Raw genomic sequence first — 21,160 nt, forward strand, 5'->3', positions numbered from 1 at the left:
GATTGGTTACCTGAATGAACACCCCCTTCGCTCCACCCTCATCCCCACCATGTTACTCTGGGAAAATGGCCTATCAGAGGCTTCAAGCCTGTCAATGTTTACTCTCTGATGGGCTGAGGATCAATCAAATTCTGATTTTGAATTGATTTATGAATATCACAAGTACTGAGATACAGTGAAGTGTGCTGTTGGTATGCTATTCAAGCAGATCATACCTTACATAAGCATATCAGAATAACAGAACAGACTGCAGAGTACAGTGTTACAGCTACAGAGAAGTTGCAGAGATAAATCAACTTTAATATTCGAGAAGTCTGTTCAAAGTCTGATAACAGCAGGAAGAAGCTGTTCTGGAATTTGATGGTATGTATTTGCAACTTTTCTATCTTCTGCCTGATGGAGGAGGGTGGCGGGATCTTTCATTGCATTGGCTCCTTTTCCAAAGCAGTGAGAAGCATAGAATAGGTCAATAGGTAGAAGCCTGGTTTGCACGATGAATTTGGGTTGTGTTCACCACTCTCCATAATTTCTTGTGGTCTTACACACAGCAGTTCCATACCAAGTTGTGATGCATCCGGACAATGGTGCATCTATAAAAATCGGTAAGTGTCTTTTTGGTAATGCCAAATTTCCTTAGCCTTCTAGGGAAGTAGAGGCGTTGGTGTGTTTTTTAACTTGAGTGATAACATGGATGGACCAGGACAGACTGTTAGTGATCGTTACTCCTAAAAACTTGACGCTCTTGACCATCTCCACATCAGCTCCATTGATACAGAGACTTTCCCTCCACTCCACTTCCTGAAGTCAATAATCAGATCCTTTGTTTTGCTGACATTGATGGAGAGATTGTTACCTTTACACCATGCGACCAAAACGCTCTATCCCTTTCCTGTCTTTGTTTAAGGTCTAGCGTACTATGGTGGTATCGTCAGCAAACTTGTAACTTTTCTACTCTTTAGTCCACTGGCTTGGATTTTTCAGTAGGAACTCTTAATTCTGAAAAGGTTAAGGCTAAGATTCATCCAATCTGAAGGACTGGAGTGGTTTACAAACGATAGTGAGAGATGAAGCAATAGTCAGGGGATCAGACAGGCATTTCTGTGGCAGTAACAATGACTCCAAGATGGTATGTTACTGCCCTGTTTCCAGGGTAAAAAATGTCACAAAGCATCTGCAGGACATTCTCAGAGAAAGGTGATCAACCAGAGGTTGTAGTCCACATAATTGAGCCATTGCTGGGTTTTTAAAATTTTTATTCGTTTATCAATTTAGTTTGGAGCTGTGAACTTGGATTGGTGAGCTGACAATAAGCTTTGGACTTTGGGAAACAGCTTGGGCTAAAAGGAAAACAACAGACCAAACAAGTTTTGGCTTGTTTGTGAGGCCAGGCCTGGAAGTTAATTGCAGGCTGATTCTTGATTAAAAGGGTTCCAACAGACATGGGAAGAGCAATGCATTTCAACAGAAAGCATAAGTTGGCTATTAACAAGGCCAATATCTGGGAATTGGTTTCAACAAGTCTGGGAGAGACTATACATTCAAACAGATGGTAGATATTAAATGGTAATTGTGGCTACGGGAAAAGACAGTCAGTCTAGCAGGGAGAGGGGCAGAGTTGGAGTTTGTTTGGAACTGAGGACAAGAGTTTGACCGCTGATAACATAGCATGAAGATTTTAAAAGCTCCCTGCCTAAGCTCCCTTACCACTTTTTGGAAGCTCAGGGGGTGAAAACTTAGTTAGAAATATACCTTTATATATCTTTAGAAGTATACACTAAGTTTACCTGTGCGAAAGGAAAAGGTAACCTGATTGGCATCTGAAAAAAAGGAGTCCACATCACGAATTTCAGTAATCTGGCCATTTCAATTATTTTCTTTTATTTATCATGAACTGGGTTTGCTCATCTGTCTGTCTTTTATGTGAGTGAGGACTGAAAACAAATGTTCCTGATTTAACACATAGATATTAATTAGTTTACTGTTTTGTTTAATTTTTTTCTCAGCTAAAGGTATTATGTAATTTAATATATTGTTAATTTTTGTGTAATATTCAAAACTGGAGTCTGGAATTAATTATTTGCAAAGTCTGAGATTGGTTATTCAAAAGTCTGGTTAGGAACCACTGGAGTAACTATTGAGGGTCTTCAAAAGTTTTAATTATATTGTGTTGCAAATACAGACGTAGAAGGGCTGATTTGATTTGGGTGTCTGTCGCCATATTGTAACATAATCGTGGGCTCAAGTCCTGGATCTTGACAAGGTAGGTCTGAAATTGGACTTTGGTACTTGGACTGGGTAATCAGATATGAGGCTTGTACTCAGATTTAAAAATAATCTTTTAAAGGTTTTTGAACTTGTCAGATGTTTCCCTGGTACAAATACAGGGTAGACTAAAGCTAAATTAGCAGATTTTAGCCAGCATATTGGAAATAAAGTTGCTAGAGCAAACTAAGAAGGCAAACATTATAGATTTAGAAATGAAATAGTTGAATTTAGTGGAAATAAAGAGGACAAGTAGTACAGGGAGTACATTGGATGCATTGGTGAACCTGGAGTTCTCTGAATTTAGAAGATTAGGGCGTGATCTGATCGAAGTTTTCAAGATATTATCAGGAAAAGACGGGGTAGTTAAAAATAAACTATTTCCACTGTTAGGGATTCTAGAACTGAGGGGCATTGTCTAAGAATTAGGGTCAAACTGTTCAAGACATATGTTAAGAAGCATTTCTAGACACAAAAGGTGGTAGATATTGGGAACACTCTTCCACAAACAACAACAGATGCAGGATCAGTTGTTAGTTTTCAATCTGTGATTGATACTTTCTTGTTTGGCAAAGTATTAATGGATATGGGCCAAAGGCAGGTAGATGGAGCTAGATCACAGATGATCTGCTATGATCTCCTTGAATAGTCAAACAGCTTTGAGGACTGAATATCCTACTTCTGATCCTAAGAGTTGCAGTTCAGGCAAATGGGAATGACACAATTGGATATGGAATTCCAAAAGACAGAAAAAGTGGTGGAGAGGGAATGAGAATTTAAATTAAAATCCCTGCAACTTCTCTAAGATAAGCCAGAGGTTTCGGGAAAACCTGAAATACGATAATTCAAGTCATAATCCACAGTTCAGACAGCAAATGCTTAGAGTTGTACAAATTTTGCCAAATTTAAAGAGAAAGCTGTGGAAGCATTTTTCATGTCATTTGAGAAGATAGCAACACAAATGAGGTGGCTAGAAGCAGATCAGAACATGTCCACGCAAAATAAATTAACTGGTAAAGCACAAAAGATTGATGCATCCCTGTCAAAGGAATATTCGAGTGATTATCATGAGATGAACAGGGCTATTCTATGAGTTGATTCTAGAAGCATGCAGGCAAAGGTTGATCGTTTTCACGAATTATGATCCACCGAGATTTGTGGAACGCATTAAAGATAAGACTCCACGGTGGCTCAGACGGAGTTTAGATTTGCAGCAATTTAACATAAAAATTGTACGTGTCTAGGAAAGAAAATATAGTTGCCGATGCCATATCGCAAACAAAAAAGTTCAATAGTGATTAAAAATCAGATCGGAGGAAATATAAACCGCTGAGATTTCTGTATTTTGTTTTTATTTAAGTGTAACTAAGCTTATGACGAAATGCACTTTTTGTTCATGTTTAAACCAAGGCTGTAATGATGGCAGGAGCTGAGTGGTCCTGGCACAACGTAAACTAGGCATCGTGAGCAGGCTATTGCTGAGCAAGTGAAGCTTGATAGCATTGTTGATTACACCTCCCATCACTTTACTGATAAGCAAGAGAAGGTTGATAAGGCAGTAATTGACCGTTAGATTTGTCCTGCTTTCTTGTGAATAGGACATATCGTGGCAGTTTTCAACATTTGTTAGGTATTGGAACAGCTTGGCGAGTGGTTTGTTAAGTTCTGGAGCATGTCTTCAGTATCTTTGTGGGAATGTTGTGTGACCCCATGCCCTTTGTAACATATAGTGCCTCCAGACTTTTCTTCATATCATATGCAATGAACAGAATTGCTGGATACAGGTATCTATGAAACTGGGGACAATTGGATGAGACTTAGATTTTTAGAATGCTTTTGACAAGGACCCCTATATGAGGTTGTTTAGCAAATTTAAGTGAAATAGGAGGTGTGGATTAATGTTCGACTAACAGACAGAAAACAAGAGTAAGAATAAAAGAATTATTGTCGCATATGGCAGGTTGTGTCTAGTGGTATATTGAGAGGATCAATATTTCGGCTGCAGCTCTCCATAACACATATCAATGATTTGCAACCAAATGTTCCATTTTCAAGTTTGCACATGGCACAAAACTAGGTGGAAATGCCTCATGCAAAGATGATACAGAGTGGCTTCAAGGGGATCTGACAGACAATAACGGGTGTGGGCACGAAGATGGCAGATGGAATGTGTGGGAAAACGTGAGGTTTTCCACTATGGAAGTGAGAACAGATGTGCAGGATACTTGTTAAATGCTAAGAGAATTTTTTTAAAATGTAGATGTATGAAGTGACATGGATGCTTTCCCACCAATGTCACTGAAAGTTAACATGCAGGTGCAGCAGGCAATTATACCAAAGGTATGTTGGCCTTCATCACTAGAGGATTTGAGAACACAACTACCAAACTCTTACTTCAATTCTATAGGAACCTGGTTAGACTGCATTTAGAGTACAGTAAGTAGTCCTGGTTTCCTTACGTCAGAAAAAATATTGCCAAGTATAATGAACATTGACCAGACTTATTCCTGGAATAGTTGAAGAGACCTATTTAGAGGCTTTAGGGTAAGTGGGTCTGCATTCTCTAGAATTTTGAAAAATGAGAGACGATCTCATTGAAACATTTAAAATGCTCAAAGGGATAGATAGGGTAAATGCCATAATTTTTTTTTACCCCTGTATGGAAAGTCTAGGATAATTTAAAATAAGTGGTGCCATTTATGCTGAAAATGTGTTGCTGGTTAAAGCACAGCAGGTCAGGCAGCATCCAAGGAATAGGAAATTCGACGTTTCGAGCATAAGCCCTTCATCAGGATGAAGGGCTTATGCCCGAAACATCGAATTTCCTATTCCTTGGATGCTGCCAGACCTGCTGTGCTTTAACCAGCAACACATTTTCAGCTGTGATCTCCAGCATCTGCAGACCTCATTTTTTTACCCGAAAGCCATTTATGACCAAGATGAGGAGAAATTCATGTTTACTCAGTTGTGAATCTTTGGAGTTCTCTCTCTTTGGTAGCTGTGGAAGATCAGTCATTGAATATGTTTAGAGATTGACAACTCTAAACACCAGTGGCAAAGGCATATAACAAAGTGAGAGAAGGAATTGAAGTAGATGTTTAACTATGATCATATTAAATGGTTGGGTAGTTCAACAGACTGAATGGCCTATTGCTGCTCCTATACTTCTTTTTATAGAATAGTGCAAGATTAATTCCATCAAGCGCCTGGCATCTTGAAAGCAATTCTTCACCGAATTTACAGTTACTTTAGCTGGAAGCATTGCATCAGTTTTATTCTCATTCCCAATTGGAAATCAATTCTATTCTATTTAAAGATACATGTCACATTGAACCAAATGATTTATTTCAGCAGGACAAATTTCAAACATTGCTTTAAACAGCTGCTCGCTGACACACCATGAAGAGATGGAACATGTGGTGTTATAGATTCCTGACGAATTAATATGTTCATTACAAGCATTTCTTCCTGAAGGAATTCAAAGGCTGCAGTTTTGCTCTGGTAAACACAGTTGCTGTTACGAGAAACTCAAAGAAGAATCTAACTCCATGAATTATTGGATAAAAATATGCTAACTGTAATATGTGTGAAATATACCAAAACAAATTCCCTTCTCCCTTATTGTGACAAGATTGAGATGCCAGCACTAACATGTGAATAATTGGTGTACCAATTGTTGTTGCTAGATGTCAACAGTCCAAGCTATGATTTGATTCTCATTTGCTTGAAACAAATAATATATTATGATCAGTAACATCATTATCAAATATTAAGAAAAGTGACAATTACAACACAGGCTTCAATGCATTTCTATGGTATCTTGAGAAGCTCATAGAAAGCTTATATTATTGGGTTCATTCATTGGTATGCTGAGCCATGTTTCGTTACTTGTGAATAAAAATGTTCAAAATCAAAAATAAATTAGTGATGAGAATGCTGCTTCATAATTCAACGCAGGGGTTGTTCAAAACACACTTCCAAACTGAGGTTGCGGCATGGTATAGTGCAACACTGAGCAGTACTATGCCAAGGTCACACCATGGACTGTGCCAGGCTATCTGGCAACAACCAGGAAAGCATTCAACTTGCAACAACAGGTTTATAGTAAAAAGTGAGTTCTGCAGATGCTGGAGATCAGAGCTGAAAATGTGTTGCTGGTTAAAGCGCAGCAGGTCAGGCAGCATCCAAGGAACAGGAAATTCGACGTTTCAGGCATAAGCCCTTCATTCCTGATGAAGGGCTTATGCCCGAAACATCGAATTTCCTGTTCCTTGGATGCTGCCTGACCTGCTGCGCTTTAACCAGCAACACATTTTCAGCACAACAGGTTTATATTCAGCCAAGGTTTCCTTTTAACTCTCACCGGTCATCTCTACACATCTAGGTTGGCCCATGATTGAACTGAGGATGAACACTGAAATAGGCTGCTGATACTTCCACATAAATATGTAATTATTTTTGCTGAGACATTAAGGGCTTTCAAAACCATTCACAACCTTATGAGAAGGGAGATCGGCGATAGTAAGAAGACATTGACTTAATGAATAATAAAATCACTTTTGCAGGGAAAGTTTTGTTTGACTGAGAAATTAAAAAAGGCAATGTTGCTCAAATTCTCTAAAATGCTCAAAACTATTTTAAAATAACTGAGATGTGATACTTACAATTACAGTACTGGAAAAGAGTTGCAGCAGTCCATATACAGAACCTGTAATAAAAATGCACCCACTTAGGTTTAAAGCAATCTTGGCCCGTTGACAGCTATTATCAAACCCTAACGACTGTGAGTTAGGAAAGTGGGAACTGGGGATAAGGGCACTGGGAAGTTGAGGTCCTGTTGTAGCTAGAAGTGGGACCTGACACTATCTTTTTGAAATGATTTCCCAATCAATTTAAGGGGTTGGAATGGAGTAATTGTAATGAGGTCAGCCAGCTAGACCTCATAGAATGTGAGCTCCCTGATTGGGGTGGTTAATCTGGCCCAATCAGGGAGTCCTGGCTGATAGATATAAACAGGTGTGTCAAAGGTTCTGTTTACTCTGAGAGCTGGCGCTGAAGAGGCTACACCAGAGTCAGGGTTTCCACATGGAAATAAAGGGTGACTTGCTGGTGGGATACTGGCCTCTGTGGAGTTATTTCAGAAAGATTAGGAGCACATGGAAGTCAGAACATTTATGATTAGATGGGGGTCACAGGGATCAGATATTGGTCAGATCATGGAACACTGGGATTGGTGGGGGAGTTGACTTTGATTTGGAACACAGGGAAATTTTGAGGATAGCTTCAAGGCCTGAAGGAGGCACTCCTGCTCCTCTTGACCTATGTGCACTTACCTGTAGGGTTATCACTGGACTGTTAATGCAGAGACGCAGGTAATGTTTTGGGGAGTTGACTTCAAATCCCACCATGGCAGATGGTGGAATTTGAGTTCAATAAAACTTTGGAATTCAGAGTCTAATGATGACTATGAATCCACTGCTGATCGTCAGATGAGTCCAACTGGTTCACTAATTTCCTTTCGGGAAGGGGAGCGTCGAAGGCTGAGGAATGACCTTAGCGAGGCTTAGAAAATCATGAGGGGCACGGATAGGATAAACAGACAAAGGCGTTTACCTGGGGTGGGGGAATCCAGAACTAGAGGGCATAGGTTTAGTGTGAGAGGGGACAGATATAAAAGGGACCTAAGAGGCAACCTTTTCACGCAGAAGGTGGTGCGTCTATGGAATGAGCTGCCAGAGGAAGTGGTGGAGGCTGTTAAATAGATTACAGCATGTAAAAGGCATCTGGATGGGTATATGAATAGGAACGGTTGAGAGGGATATGGGCAGGTGCTGGCAAATGGGACTAGATTAGGTTGGGATAACTGGTCGGCATGGATGAGTTGGACCGAAGGGTCTGTTTCTGTGCTGAACATCTCTATGACTCCTAACTGCCGTTCTCATCTGGACTGGACTCTATCTGACTCAAGACCTACAGCAATGTAGTTGACTCTTAGCTGCCCACCAGACAACTAGGGAAGGGCCATGATGCCCTCATCTTGTGAATGAATTAAACAAAATATATTCGTAGACCATAAGGTGTAGGAGCAGCGCAAAATTAAACCATTCGATCAGCCATTCAATTTTTCTTGCATCCATTAAGCTACTGCTGAGTCCTATATAACCCTGGTTAAAAATTATTTAATTTAGAAGGTCAGCTAAATTATAGCTATTTTTATCAATCTGTTACACATGTATCTGGGGCAGATGGGTCTTGAAGCTGGATCTTCAGGCCTACAGGTAGAGACAGTACCACTTTACCATGAGACCCTCACTCAATGGAATTTCAGATATTTTCTAATCAACCTGCTCAGATAGTGCACTGTATACCTTTGGAACAGTTGGGACTTGAAGGTGGGGACACTGCTAGTGTGCAATTGGAGCCCTTCAATGAAATTCTACTTAGATATCTTCTAAGGAAATTAATTGCTGCAATTCTACCTGCGCTAATTAAGTTCCACTTCGGCAATTAGACCACTTGCAGGCATTCAAATATAAGAGTTGCAAACATCCATTATTTTAACTGTCATATTTGGGTTTAAACTACAGCCCCTTTTTTTTCCCCACAAAAATCACTGTCATTAACAGTAGCTTAAAAGCAATCAATATCATGATTATATCTTACATATAAACAAGCTAGTCAGACTAAAATTAGTCATCGGAAAAGTCATAGATGCTCTTTAATTTTAGTAGAAATTAGGACCAAATACTCTCTGCACATTCTAGTTCTCCAGGTGAACACCCATCAATGACCGGTCGAAATGTACAAAGGTTGCACGTTAAAAATTTCTACAGAAAGGACAGTCCTAAGAAAATAAACAATTTTCCATGCAGTCACCTCAGACCTGATTTTAACTTACTCAGAACACATCTATTTATTCAGAATTAAAAATCAGGCCCAATGACTCCTAGAAAAAAAGTTTAACCAAAATTTATATTTAAAACTGAAATAAAAGCCTCACCAGCACGGGATTAACAAATGTTTAGGAAAAATGAAGCTGAATTTCAGATACTTGAAATTTTATCTCACTGAGGACAAGAAATTGGAGTTATCAACAGGAAATAAGTGCTAAAAATTCCCAACATAAAGCTGCTGTCATTGCTACAGAATGTTAAATCACCAAGTCAAAAGTAGATTTCAAATATAGCTGACCAACCTTGATTCCAAGAATTGTGCAAGAGCTCTAAAATCAAAGTAACAAAAATATTACCTGAACTTAAGACTATTACAACCATCTGATTAGAATGCAATAAGTAAGTTACTAGCTGGAATCTACTCTCTCTGCAAACACCTAAACATACAAATAAGATACTCAAAATAGTTCAGTGAATAAAGCAGATTTCAAAGCCAGTTGATCTGTTCACTTATATTTCCAATAAATTTTCTTTGCAAAATAAAAACTGAATGAACTGCAAATGCTGTAAATCAGAAACAAAAACAGAAGTTGCTACAAAAATTCAGCAGGTCTGACAGCACCTGTGAAGAGAAATCAAAGTTAACCTTTCAAGTCTGGTGACCCTTCCTTGGAACTCATGGTAGCAAGGAAAATGTTGGTTTTTATGCAGAAGATAGGGTGAGGGACTAAACAATAGGGATAGAGCCCAAAGAGAAAGAAGAACAGTTGGACAGACAAAGGAGTCAATAACAATCTGGTTGGGAGGGTGTATAGCTGTTAATGGAGACTGTTAGTGCCTAACAATAAGTAGGGTGTAATGGCAGACTATGTGATAACAAAGTCTGGTGTGTGGCGTGAAGGGCGAAGACATGGAGAGTTCAGGCCCTAAAATTATTCAACTCGATATTGAGTCCGGAGGTGCAGGGTTCCCAAGTGCAAAATGAAGTGCTGTTCTTCCAGCTTACACTGAGCTTTACTGGACATTGCAACAAACCTGAGACAGAGATGTTGGCCAGGAAACATGGCAATGTGTTGAATTGGCATGCAACTGGATGCTCAGGGTCGTTTTTGTGGGCAGAAAGTAATTGTTCTGTGAAGTGGTCACCCAGTCTACACTTCATTTCCCCGAAGCAGAGGAGAGCACATTAAGTGCAGCGGATGCGAGATTGTGAGAAGTGCAGATAAAGTACTGCTTCACCTGGAAGGTATGTTTGGGTCCTTGGATAATGAGGTGGGAGGAAATAAATAGGCAGGTGTTACATATTCAACAGTTGCGGGAGAAGGTGCCGCAGGGGCACGCAGGAGTGAAGGAAGAGTGGACCAGGGTGTCCCGGAGGGAATGGTCCCTATGGAAGGTGGCCAAGGGAGGAGAGGGGAATATGTGTCTGGTGGTGAAGAGAAATCAAAGTTAACGTTTTGGGTCCAATGACCCTTCTTCAGAACTGATGGCAACTAAGAAAATGTCACCACCAGACACATATTCTCCTTTCCTCTCTCTCTCTCTCTTTGGGCTCTATCCCCACCTATCATTTACTCCTACATTCCGCAACCCCCCACCAGCACCACCCCACCATCCCATCTTCTGCATATAAACTGACAACTTCTGTTTTTTTCAAATTTTCTTCATATTCATTTCTGAGTTCAGGAATTCTATTGTTTCTTAGTTGATCATAGTTCCCTTCTACCTCACCAAAGTACCTGCTTAAGCTTCAAAAGTGAGTGCACTTTAAGGGTGTCACAACTAAGCTCAGTGCTGAACTGATAAGTGATCTACTCAAAAATACAAAGTCACTGAAAAGCAGGAAGAGCCATGGCTAATCTCAGGACTGTTGAAGTAATTAGTGTCCTCTTTATTAATCCAGGGATAATCAGTTTATGCAGCATAACAAGACCTGGCCCAGATTCGCTGGGTTTAAGGGTCTTTTTCTGTTCTGTAGTATAAAATCGCCATCGTCCCCTTGGACCATTGAGCTGCCCTCTCATTAGTGTGGTGGTGGCTTCGTCTGAGGGTCATCACACCTCAAGCAAGGGATGAGATTGAGAAAGATTCCTTCTAGTAGCCTCAGCCTATGCGGGGACCCACTCTGTATTACAAACCAGCTGTCCAGCCAACTGAGCAAACTGACCCCTAAAATTCAACTTAATAATTATCAACTGAATACTTTACATATGTATGCCCTGATGGGATTGAATAGAAAATACCAACCTACTAGTCCTGCTATTGTTGAGCTTCCTCCAAGAAGTTTGATGTGTCGACTTAACAATGGAACTACCATACTTACAGCAAACAAGTCCTAAGAAATACAAACAAAATTCATAACATTAGTATGTGGTATCTTGATAAAGACAAATACAGACACAGTCAAGGCAGATTGTAAAGAATTCAGCATCACGTTAACCAGTTATTAAGCATTGTGGCCAAGGTGGTGAATGGGATTTGGTTTTGAGCCATTCACAAAAATCTTCTTTCAGACAAAAAATGTTGAAAACCAGGAAGCCAAAGAAAGTGTGCCAATAAAGGAATCAAATGGAATTCCTTACATACTGCAACTGTGTGTGCCCAAGTCTCACCAGAAACGACAGTTATACATTTATTGGATCAACCTGCATCTTAGTCTGTTCCAACAGAAACACATCCAGTTATCCCTTGAATCTATTTAGAGTGGGGAATGTGAACACTGGGCAGCAAGTGAGTTCAATTGTGAAAGAGGACGTTAACATGGTTTTAATTGTGGAATATTTGGCAGATTTTGTGTAATCCTGTTTTTAGAGTTGGGATCTTCTAGGAGAAAGTGAGGACTGTAGATGCTGGAGATCAGTGCTGAAAATGTGTTGCTGGAAAAGCGCAGCAGGTCAGGCAGCATTCAAGGAGCAGGAGAGTCGACATTTCAGGCCTGAAGAAGGGCTCGTGCCCGAAACGTCGATTCTCCTGCTCCTTGGATGCTTAGAGTTGGGATGCCAATTTAAAAATGTTAAAAATCACACAATGCCAGGGTATGGTTCTTCAGACTTCTGTGGAAGCACAAACTTTCAGAGTGCTGCACCTTCATCAGGTAGTTGTGAAGCAGGACCATAAAACCAAATTAAATGCTCATTGTTTCACAGTGGTCATATGTCCAAATTTAATTGTGCAACTGCGAGTCCCTCAGGCTTTCTGTGACTTCCCATGGTCAGAATGACATAAAATGAATTTTAAATTCTATCAGCTGATTTACCAGCTCGAGCTTTCATGAACTGACAGTATTTTGGCCCCCTTTAAAACCCGAACTTAAAATGTCCACAGGAATCACCTGACCAAAGCCGGTTGGCAATGTTTCATGAACTCAAAGTGAATTAGAATAAAGACAGTCTGAACTGCTCACATTACCGACTGGAATGTCAGATATTCCCTTAGAGCCGTATAGTTCAGTTACGGTTTGGTTAGGGCACTGCAAGGGACATATCAGAATTTCCCAGTTGGCTTCACAGAGATCAGGTAGACTATTGATAAATGTTTGTGAGATTTGACAAGTAAGCCAAATTCATCTGTGATGATACAGTCAGAATAAACACGCACTCAGTCAGGATGACACACCGCATGAATTCAGGTCATCAAACTGGACATACGTAGCAACTCCAAATGAATTATGAACATTTATCAAATATAAGGGCTTCCACATCAACTAGTGTGTAATGACAAGGAAAAGGTTAATACAGGAATACAGCAGATTTCCAGGGATTTCAACCTCAGGCAACACAAGCTTTCTGACCTCTTCAGACTGGCTAGCAGCTTCAAAGGGAGGCTGTGAAGAATGAAAGGATACCCCTTCAGAATTTTAAATTTAGTATTTGCTAGCCATTTTAACCTAGCCTTGAACTCAGTGGCTTGCTAGTCCATTTCAGTGGATAGTTAAGAGTCAACCACATTGTTGTGGGACTCATGTTACAGGTAGGCCAAACCAGATTTAGCGCAGGCGAGGTTAGCAGATTTACTTCCCGAAATATTTTAGTGAATCAAAGAATTTTTATTGGCAATTTAGATTAGTTTCATCATCAACATTACTGAGATCTTGCTTTCGAAATTTCCAGATGTTATCAACTGATATTAATTTCAACAAGTACCAAAATGGGATTTGTACCTAGACTCACAGAGTGTTGACTGGGTCTCCAAATTATTAGTCCATTAACATTACCACAACACCACTGTTCCCCTAATCACACCCATGAGGACTAATGTGGTCCCAAATCATTACAACACTTGCCATATAACAACTAAATATACCATTGAACAGGGGATGGGCTCACATCTTCACATGCTAGTACAGATCTGAAAATGACCTTCAAAACTCATTATTACTGGCCTCTAAAATGACTGTGGCATGTTGCTCTCTACTCAACACTGCATTAGTGTGGACTGAAGCTGAAGAAAAAACAAGGCATTGAGTACATATCAACTATGAATAAATCCAAGAGAGAGGTAAAAGAGGAAAAGGAGGAGAAGGATAGCAACTCCATTACAGCACTGGTTGCACTCATGTCAGCTTGGATGGCCAAATATGCCCTTATTCTGTATCTTTCACTTAGCTACAGTACTGAACCTGTATACAAACTACATCCACTGCCCATTTTCACTACTACCACTGCACCATTCTACTCAATAATGTTCTACCAAAGAATGGAAACTTAACAAATTGATTTTTTTCTAACACCTATACTATTGGGCAACTACAAAAATTTACAGCTCATTTTCCTACCTCTCCTACATAATGGCTTCAGCAGTGGTAGTCTCAGGCTGCGCAGATCTCTGCACTGGCCGTTGAGAAGCTTATGTTTTGTTCCAGTTGTACCAATGTAGAATAAGATTTAGCCATTACGATTGGTGGGAATATGTTTCAGATGGAGTAAATGATGGTAATGGGCAAAGAATAGGGTTACTGATTGGACTCCCAGATTTTACATCTAATATCATCACGATGTAATTCCTGGACTAGCTTGTCATCAGTTGGCAAACCATTTCACACAGACCATTAAAGCAGAGTAATGCTTTTGAATGCCCAAAGGCAATAATTTATGATTGCTTACTCCAAACCAAATCTCTAATTCCTCTAAATGCCATCTTTCAATTGGGACTTTAAATGTTAGAATTGAGACTGCAGTACATGGATCAGCAGTACTTCAGCTGCCGTGCATTCAATACCAAACCTAGGAGGAAAATCATAAGAGGGTGCCTGGATTAAAATGCCAGACAAATGCGCTGGAATTATGGTATTGAACACCACACCCAATACATCGTGAAATTAAGATTAGGGACATAAAGTCAAACTGCATTCCTTGATAACATGATATTTTTATCCTTTGATGAATGAATTGTAACTTTCAACTTGTTTGAACATCTTGCCCACTTTTGTACTTTTGTTACAGTGAAGAAAGTGTGAACAAATTATATAACTTCATAAATTAACAGAAGCAGTAAACAATAGCAGTGACTCATTTCATGCATTATTTTTGAACTTATTGGGTAAAATATGATAGACTATTACCTTTCAGGAGTTGGTAGCCTGCAGTGTGCATGGTAAAATCAATACATACATTGTATAGGTAGCTCAGGTGTACCTGAGACAGATTATTTAAAGTGTATATGATACAAGTAGTTTACGTAGGCTTCCCTATTGCAAATACCAATGTAAAATATCCTGTAGCTACAGTTAACAACAAAATGCCACTGTCGTTACTTGATACCAGTAGATTCTTGCTACAAATCTATGCAGTTGGCTTTCCAAAGTAGGCTGTGTGAACTCTTTGATCCCGAATTGATACCTAGCCATTAATGGGGCTGTAAGCAGAGGTCCTGGTAAAGTCAATTTGAGTAACACTAATGGATTTATTAAATGTTAGGAATTAAAAGGAATAAAAACAAATAGGAAGAAAAGGTTGTACACAAAGTAAAATGCTGTTAATGATAAAAAGACAAAACAGAAAATAGTAAATGCTCAGCATGTCAGGCACCATGGGTGGAAGTGCCAATTTTGATTCAATAGCAACATTCACATTTTAGTTAGAAACCAGAGAATGTAATTTATGCTGACACTTTTGCATAGTACTCAGTGAGTTCCACAATGTCAGAAGAGTCGTCTTTCAGATTAGACCTTAAAGGATCTATAGTTAAATGGATATAAAATATCCTACGGTTTTGTTCAAAGAAAAGCAGAAAGTTCCTGCAGTTTCTAGAACAACATGAAGCATTCAACATCACAAAAACTGACAATTTTGTTAATTAGTTGATTGTTGATTTTGAAAACTTGCCATTTGCAAATTATCTACTTCATTTTTCTACATGACAACGGCAATTATATTTCAAAACTTATTTAATTCGCTGCGCATCATTCAGCTTTTCACAACTTAAAGATATCTATAAGAAATTAGTATCAACAATATTTTAAATAAAATTACTTTTGTCCTTAAGTTTCAATTTAAATACTAAAGCCTAGAGGTGAAAGACTGCTAAAGCAAATAAGAATATTACTCGGTAGACTTTGAATTGCCCGCAATGAACAGAATTGCAAAAATAAGATACCTTCAGTGTGAACACATCTCCTTCGATTTTTAACGCATTGGGGTTGGGGCTGTCCAAGTAATCTGCTTTGGAGAAGTACAGCCATGATTATAACAAGTTAATGATAACCACTTCCTCAGAGTGTGGCAGTGACTTGAATGTAACATTCGTTCATCAGAGAGTTCAGCAGCTCAAAGGTGGTTGAAATAGTCAAAGCCAGTTGTGAATGGTGCTAATGAGGCTAAAGCAGGGGGACTTTCCTTTGCTGCCTCAAAATTTTTTTTCTGACATGACAGGCCAGTCTAGCCCTCCCACTCAATGCCACCAAACAGCAATCAGTGCCCATCTACAAACCGTATTCGTCAAGCTCTGCCACAAACCTGCAATGTTTCGTGATTACTGGGAAGTGTTCACTTGGCCTACTCCCTTTGGCAGGCAGCTGACTAGCCTCTTGATCTGGCCAGCTGTCCTGCAAGAGACATAGTCATAATGTTGCAGCAGTACAAGAGGACATTTGACCATCAAGACCATGTGGCATGCTGAAAAGGAAATGGAGTAAGAAATGATAAAACCTTTGATGTAAATCTTGAAAAGACTCCTGTTTTCTGGCACGTACAGGGTTCCCATTCCCCTACCCTGCAAATATGCATGTCTACTCTTTTCTCACAAATAGCGGAGACTGGTTTGTCTCAATACAACATTCTTGGAAGATGTCACTCGCTAACATTCAGATGCACTTTTCCAATTCAAACTAGAAGCTTTTATCAGTTTGTCATATTAACTCTAAACATGTGTACTTTCTCATAGTATTAGAACAATAGGAAATCAGAATGGGGTTTCAGACTGTGGAAAGGATTGATGCCAAGAGCCACAGGCTCAGCACAGCTAGAATTATAAGTGGAATGAGAACATGACCACAAGTGGGAAGAATTATAAGATGGAAAAAGATATAAAGCGGAAAAGAAACAGTTAAGCTTAACTGTTTCTGTGGCCCCAGTTTATATATCATGGTAAGACCATAAGACTTGGGAGCAGAAGTAGGCCATTCAGCCCATTGGATCCGCTTTCCCATTAAATGACATCATGGATGATCGAATAATCTTCAACTCCACTACCCTGCCTTTTTCCAGTGACCCCTTGATTCCCTTAATAGTTAAGAATTTCTTTATCTCAGCTTGAGCAGTGGCACCCCAGCCTCAAGAGCCCTCTGTGGTAAAGAATTCCACAGATTCACCAAACTCTGAGAGAAGAAATTCCTCATATATGTCTTAAATGGATGAGCCTATATTTTGAAATTGAGCCCTCTGCTACTAGACTCTCTCACAAGGGGAAATAACTCTTCCGTGTCTACCATGTCAAGTCCCGTAAGAATCTTCTATGTTTCAATAAGGTCAACTTTTATTCTTTTAAATTCCAATGAATACAGACCCAAAACATTGGGTATTTCCTCATAAAGCAGCCCCTCCCTACCCAGGATCAACTTCATGAAGCTAACAATAAGCTCACGTGGCCTACTCCTGCTCCACTTCTTATGTAACCTTCAAAAAACAATTAACTATTCACTGTATGTTAAATTCTGACCGCCCAGTTACAGGGATGCAATATTTGTTCAGATATTAAAAACGTAAAATAAAGAGGTGCAGAATTCAATGGCGCAGGATTCTGCTGGAAGAAAAATGCAGTTGGTGTCAAGAATGCCAAGCATTCTACCAGCGAGGTAGCAATGGATGAAAGTGAATGGGAGTTGGAAAAGGAAATGCAAGAGCCTCCACTGCAAAAAATTATCTGATCTTGATCACAGGAACAGAGAAACAGGAATGCCAGCCTGTTTGTTCACAAGATTTTACACTAAGGCATTAGTAAATAGCAGTTCAGAATGTCATGAAGGTCATAGAGTCATAGAGATGTACAGCATGGAAACAGATCCTTCAGTCCAATCCGTCCATGCTGACCAAATATCCCAACCCAATCTAGTCCTTCCGCCAGCACCATATCCCTCCAAAACTATTCATATAAATAGTTTTCAAGTGTGAGAAGTTACTATAGTGGTTCAAATAATTAAAATATTTTTAATTAATGCAATTTAAAAGTTAATGTAAATCTTGTTCACCTTTGAAGCAGTTAACCACGATCATCATCTCATGCAATTAGTGGGATTCCAATGAGTGCTCATGATGTCTAAGGTAAATCTGCACCCAGACAATTCTGCTGCAACTAGAGTAGGATAAATCAAAGTCTGATTGATTGACTGATTTATTGTCACATGTACCGAGATACAGTGAAAAGTATTCTTTTGCGCGCTACACAAGCAGATCATACCATACAAAGTACATCAGGGTAGCAGTAAGTGTGCAGAATACAGTGTTACAGCAACAGAGAAGGTGCAGAGAGAGAGACCAGTATTAACATTCAAAAGTCTGACAACAATGGGGAAGAAGCTGTTCTTGAATATATTTATACACATATTCAAATTTTTATATCTCCTGCCTGATGGAAGAGGATGGAACAGGCTATAACCAGAATGGGAGAGATGTTTGATTATGTTGGTTGCTTTCCTGAGGCTGTGGAAACTGTAAATGAAGTCAGTGGGTGGAAGATTTGTATGATGGATTGGGCTGTGTTCACAAATCTCTGGAGCTTACTGGGTCTTGGGAACAGCGGTTCCCAATCAAGCTGTGATGCATCCAAATCAAATGCTTTCCATGGTGCATCTGTAAATATTGTTAAGAGTCCTTGGGGACATGTCGAATTTCTTTAGCATCCTGAAACTATAGTGCTTTCTTAACAACTGTGTTAGTGTGGGTGGACCAGGGCAGATTGTTGGTGATCATCACTCCCGGGAACTTAACGCTCTCAACTAACTCCACCTCAGCATTAGTATTGACAGGAGCGTGCCCTCCACTTCCTAAAGAGAATGACCAACTCCTTGAATTTTGAACAAGTTACAGGATCTGGATTTCTTTTCCTTTGTTTTCTTCTTCTGCCTCTGATACATGCTTGCTTTTGCAGAACTCTGCATCAGTTCCTATTCAGTGACCCTAATCAAGCTTCTTCCAGGACTTGATGTGAACATCAAATTCCCAAGTGAAGCCTTCATAATACCCTATTGAAGATTTATTTTGGTCATTGAGTGTTGGACAGTCAGGCTACACAACCATGTAAATAGAATGCAACACAGCAGGCCTATGGACCTTATCAGAATTATTAAAACCCAGTTGGAACAGAGTCCAAGTCATACTGGGACTGTGATCACAAACGCCGATGAGTGGCAGATGGAGTTAATCTAAATAAATGTGAGGTATGACATTTTGGCAGAGCAAAACAGGGCAGGACGTATATACTTAAGTGGGGAGTTTTGTTGAACAAAGAGTCCTTGGAGTGCAGGTTCATAGTTCCTTAAAAATAGAATTGCAGGTAGACTGGGTAGTGAAGAAAGTGTTTAGTATGGTTGCCTTTATTGGTCAGTGGTTTGAGTATAGGAGTTGGGAGGTCAGGTGTGACTTGACAGTGTATTGGTTAGGCCACTTTTGAAATACTGCATTCAGTTCTGGTTTCCCTGCTATAAAAAGGACGCCGTGAAACTTGAAAGGGTTCAGAAAAGATTTATAAGGACGCTGCCAGGGTTGGAGGTTTTGTGCTGAGGTTTAAGGTGAGAGGTAAAAGATTTAAAAGAGATCTAAGAGGCAACATTTTCACGCAAAGAGTGGTCCGTGTATGGAATGAACTGCCAAAGAAGGTGGTGGAGGCTGGTACAACATTTAAAAGGCATCTGGATGGGTGTATGAATAGGAAGGGTTTAAGAGGGATATGGGCCACATGCTGGAAAATGGGACTAGATTAATTTAGCTTATCTGGTCAGCATGGACAAGTTGGACTGAAAGGTCTGTTTCCATGCTGTAAGTTTCAATGACTCAAAATGTTAACATTTCTCTGTCCACAGCTGCTTGGTAAGACCTACTAAGCTTTCCTAGCACTTTCTGTATGGTTCCAAATCCTGCACATCCAATGGTGATTTAACACCTTATGAAACTGCAACTTTAAATGATGAAATATGACTTTTTAAATTTTCAGAATCCTACTTGTCAATTCATCTAAATGTTCAGCCAGACCAGAGCGGTAACAAGTTTTGCCAGTTTTATTTACTCACTTCCTAGTTTGTTCATTGTTTTTCACAAAAAGGTGGGTACAACTTAAAAGTTTCTCATCTTGTTACATGAGATCATAACCAAGTTAAAAAAATCACACACCAGGTTATAGTCCATCAAATCACCTGATGAAGGAGCGACGCTCCGAAAGCTAGTGTGCTTCCAATTAAACCTGTTGGACTATAACCTGGTGTGTGATTTTTAACTTTGTACACCCCAGTCCAACACCGTCATCTCCAAATCGAGATCATAACCGGAACAGATGAGCAGAGTATTAAAAATATTTCAACATCACGAGATGCCCTTCGAGTTTTTAAAATCAACCTTCATCATTCATTAAGTTTGGGGGTCGAGAGAAAGAAAGGCTGCACCAGGATGTATTTTACCAGGATCCCTACCACAATGTGGTTATGTCTGTGCTTTTAAAAAACAAATCGGCCAGCATCTGAAAAGATAAAATCGTTTAAGCGCAAGATCGTGGGGATTTACTAACACAAACTGAATGCAATCAGCAGTGCAGAGAATGTACTGGTGAAGCAAATGGAAGATACTGCTCGATGTGTACATTGGGGTGAGGGGAGAGGTAGAGTCAATATTTAAACACCTACTTCCCGTTTGCAGCTTGGAACAGGCTCACACAGCGCTGCAATATGCTACTTCCTCAACCCAGCAGCGCCACAGGGGAGTCAGTCACATGACCACCTCCCAATGTAACTTACCAGGAATCCCACTAGATACAGGGAGAGCACGAGAGGCGGGCGACCCGGAGCACGCGGCCCGCGCGAGCCATCAAAGCCCATTGTCCGGCTGGGGAAAGTGCGTGTAGCGATGGCACCCAGCGTTTGCCCATTCACAGCAAAGCGATACGCGCTTGCGCAAAACACACACACACAGTCCTGTACTGCAAATCCCTGTTGTGGGGTTCTGCAGTATGAATCACATTGACCTATGAGCTCACTCGACTTTGCAAACGTCCTAATACGCCAGTTCAAGCATTTCATAGATTTTATGTGAATACGTTTCACAATAATCGAGCTTGAATTTTAAAGCAAGACATTCTCAGAAGAGTATGGAAAATAATCTGGCGCTTCTTGGCTGCACTATTCCTCTTGGCTTACAACTTTTCTCGGGCTGTCAATTTTGCCAAACAGAAAGCAGCGTGGAACATCACCCCTCTTGGTCTAAAGCAGGTCACATGGAAATTTACGTGGGAATTCTCACACAAACATAAATGCCCATTTTACAGTATGCATTAGTTGGAATGATTTCAAGTACTAGGACTAAGCA

At 39.9% G+C, this 21,160-nt stretch overlaps 1 protein-coding gene across 4 annotated transcripts in view; it reads right to left on the minus strand.

Moving 5' to 3' along the window:
- mfsd9 (major facilitator superfamily domain containing 9) overlaps window positions 1–20,719 on the minus strand; it is a 33,038-nt gene extending 12,319 nt beyond the window's left edge. The window contains exons 1-5 of one of the 4 annotated variants that reach the window (XM_060826645.1): window positions 20,593–20,679; window positions 17,839–17,942; window positions 15,750–15,811; window positions 11,403–11,490; window positions 6,927–6,970 (exon numbers count right to left, since the gene is read on the minus strand). In XM_060826645.1, the coding sequence (XP_060682628.1) occupies window positions 6,927–6,970; window positions 11,403–11,490; window positions 15,750–15,811; window positions 17,839–17,866 (222 nt within the window). In that variant the 5' untranslated portion in view covers window positions 17,867–17,942; window positions 20,593–20,679. Of the gene's footprint in view, window positions 1–6,926; window positions 6,971–11,402; window positions 11,491–15,749; window positions 15,815–17,838; window positions 17,943–20,592 lie in introns of those variants that run through there. The other 3 variants (XM_060826644.1, XM_060826647.1, XM_060826648.1) reach the window with 3 other exon arrangements.
- Window positions 20,720–21,160: the final 441 nt, after the last annotated feature.

The sequence above is a fragment of the Hemiscyllium ocellatum genome, chromosome 6 (genome assembly GCF_020745735.1).
Source record: "Hemiscyllium ocellatum isolate sHemOce1 chromosome 6, sHemOce1.pat.X.cur, whole genome shotgun sequence".
NCBI classification, from domain to species: domain Eukaryota; kingdom Metazoa; phylum Chordata; class Chondrichthyes; order Orectolobiformes; family Hemiscylliidae; genus Hemiscyllium; species Hemiscyllium ocellatum.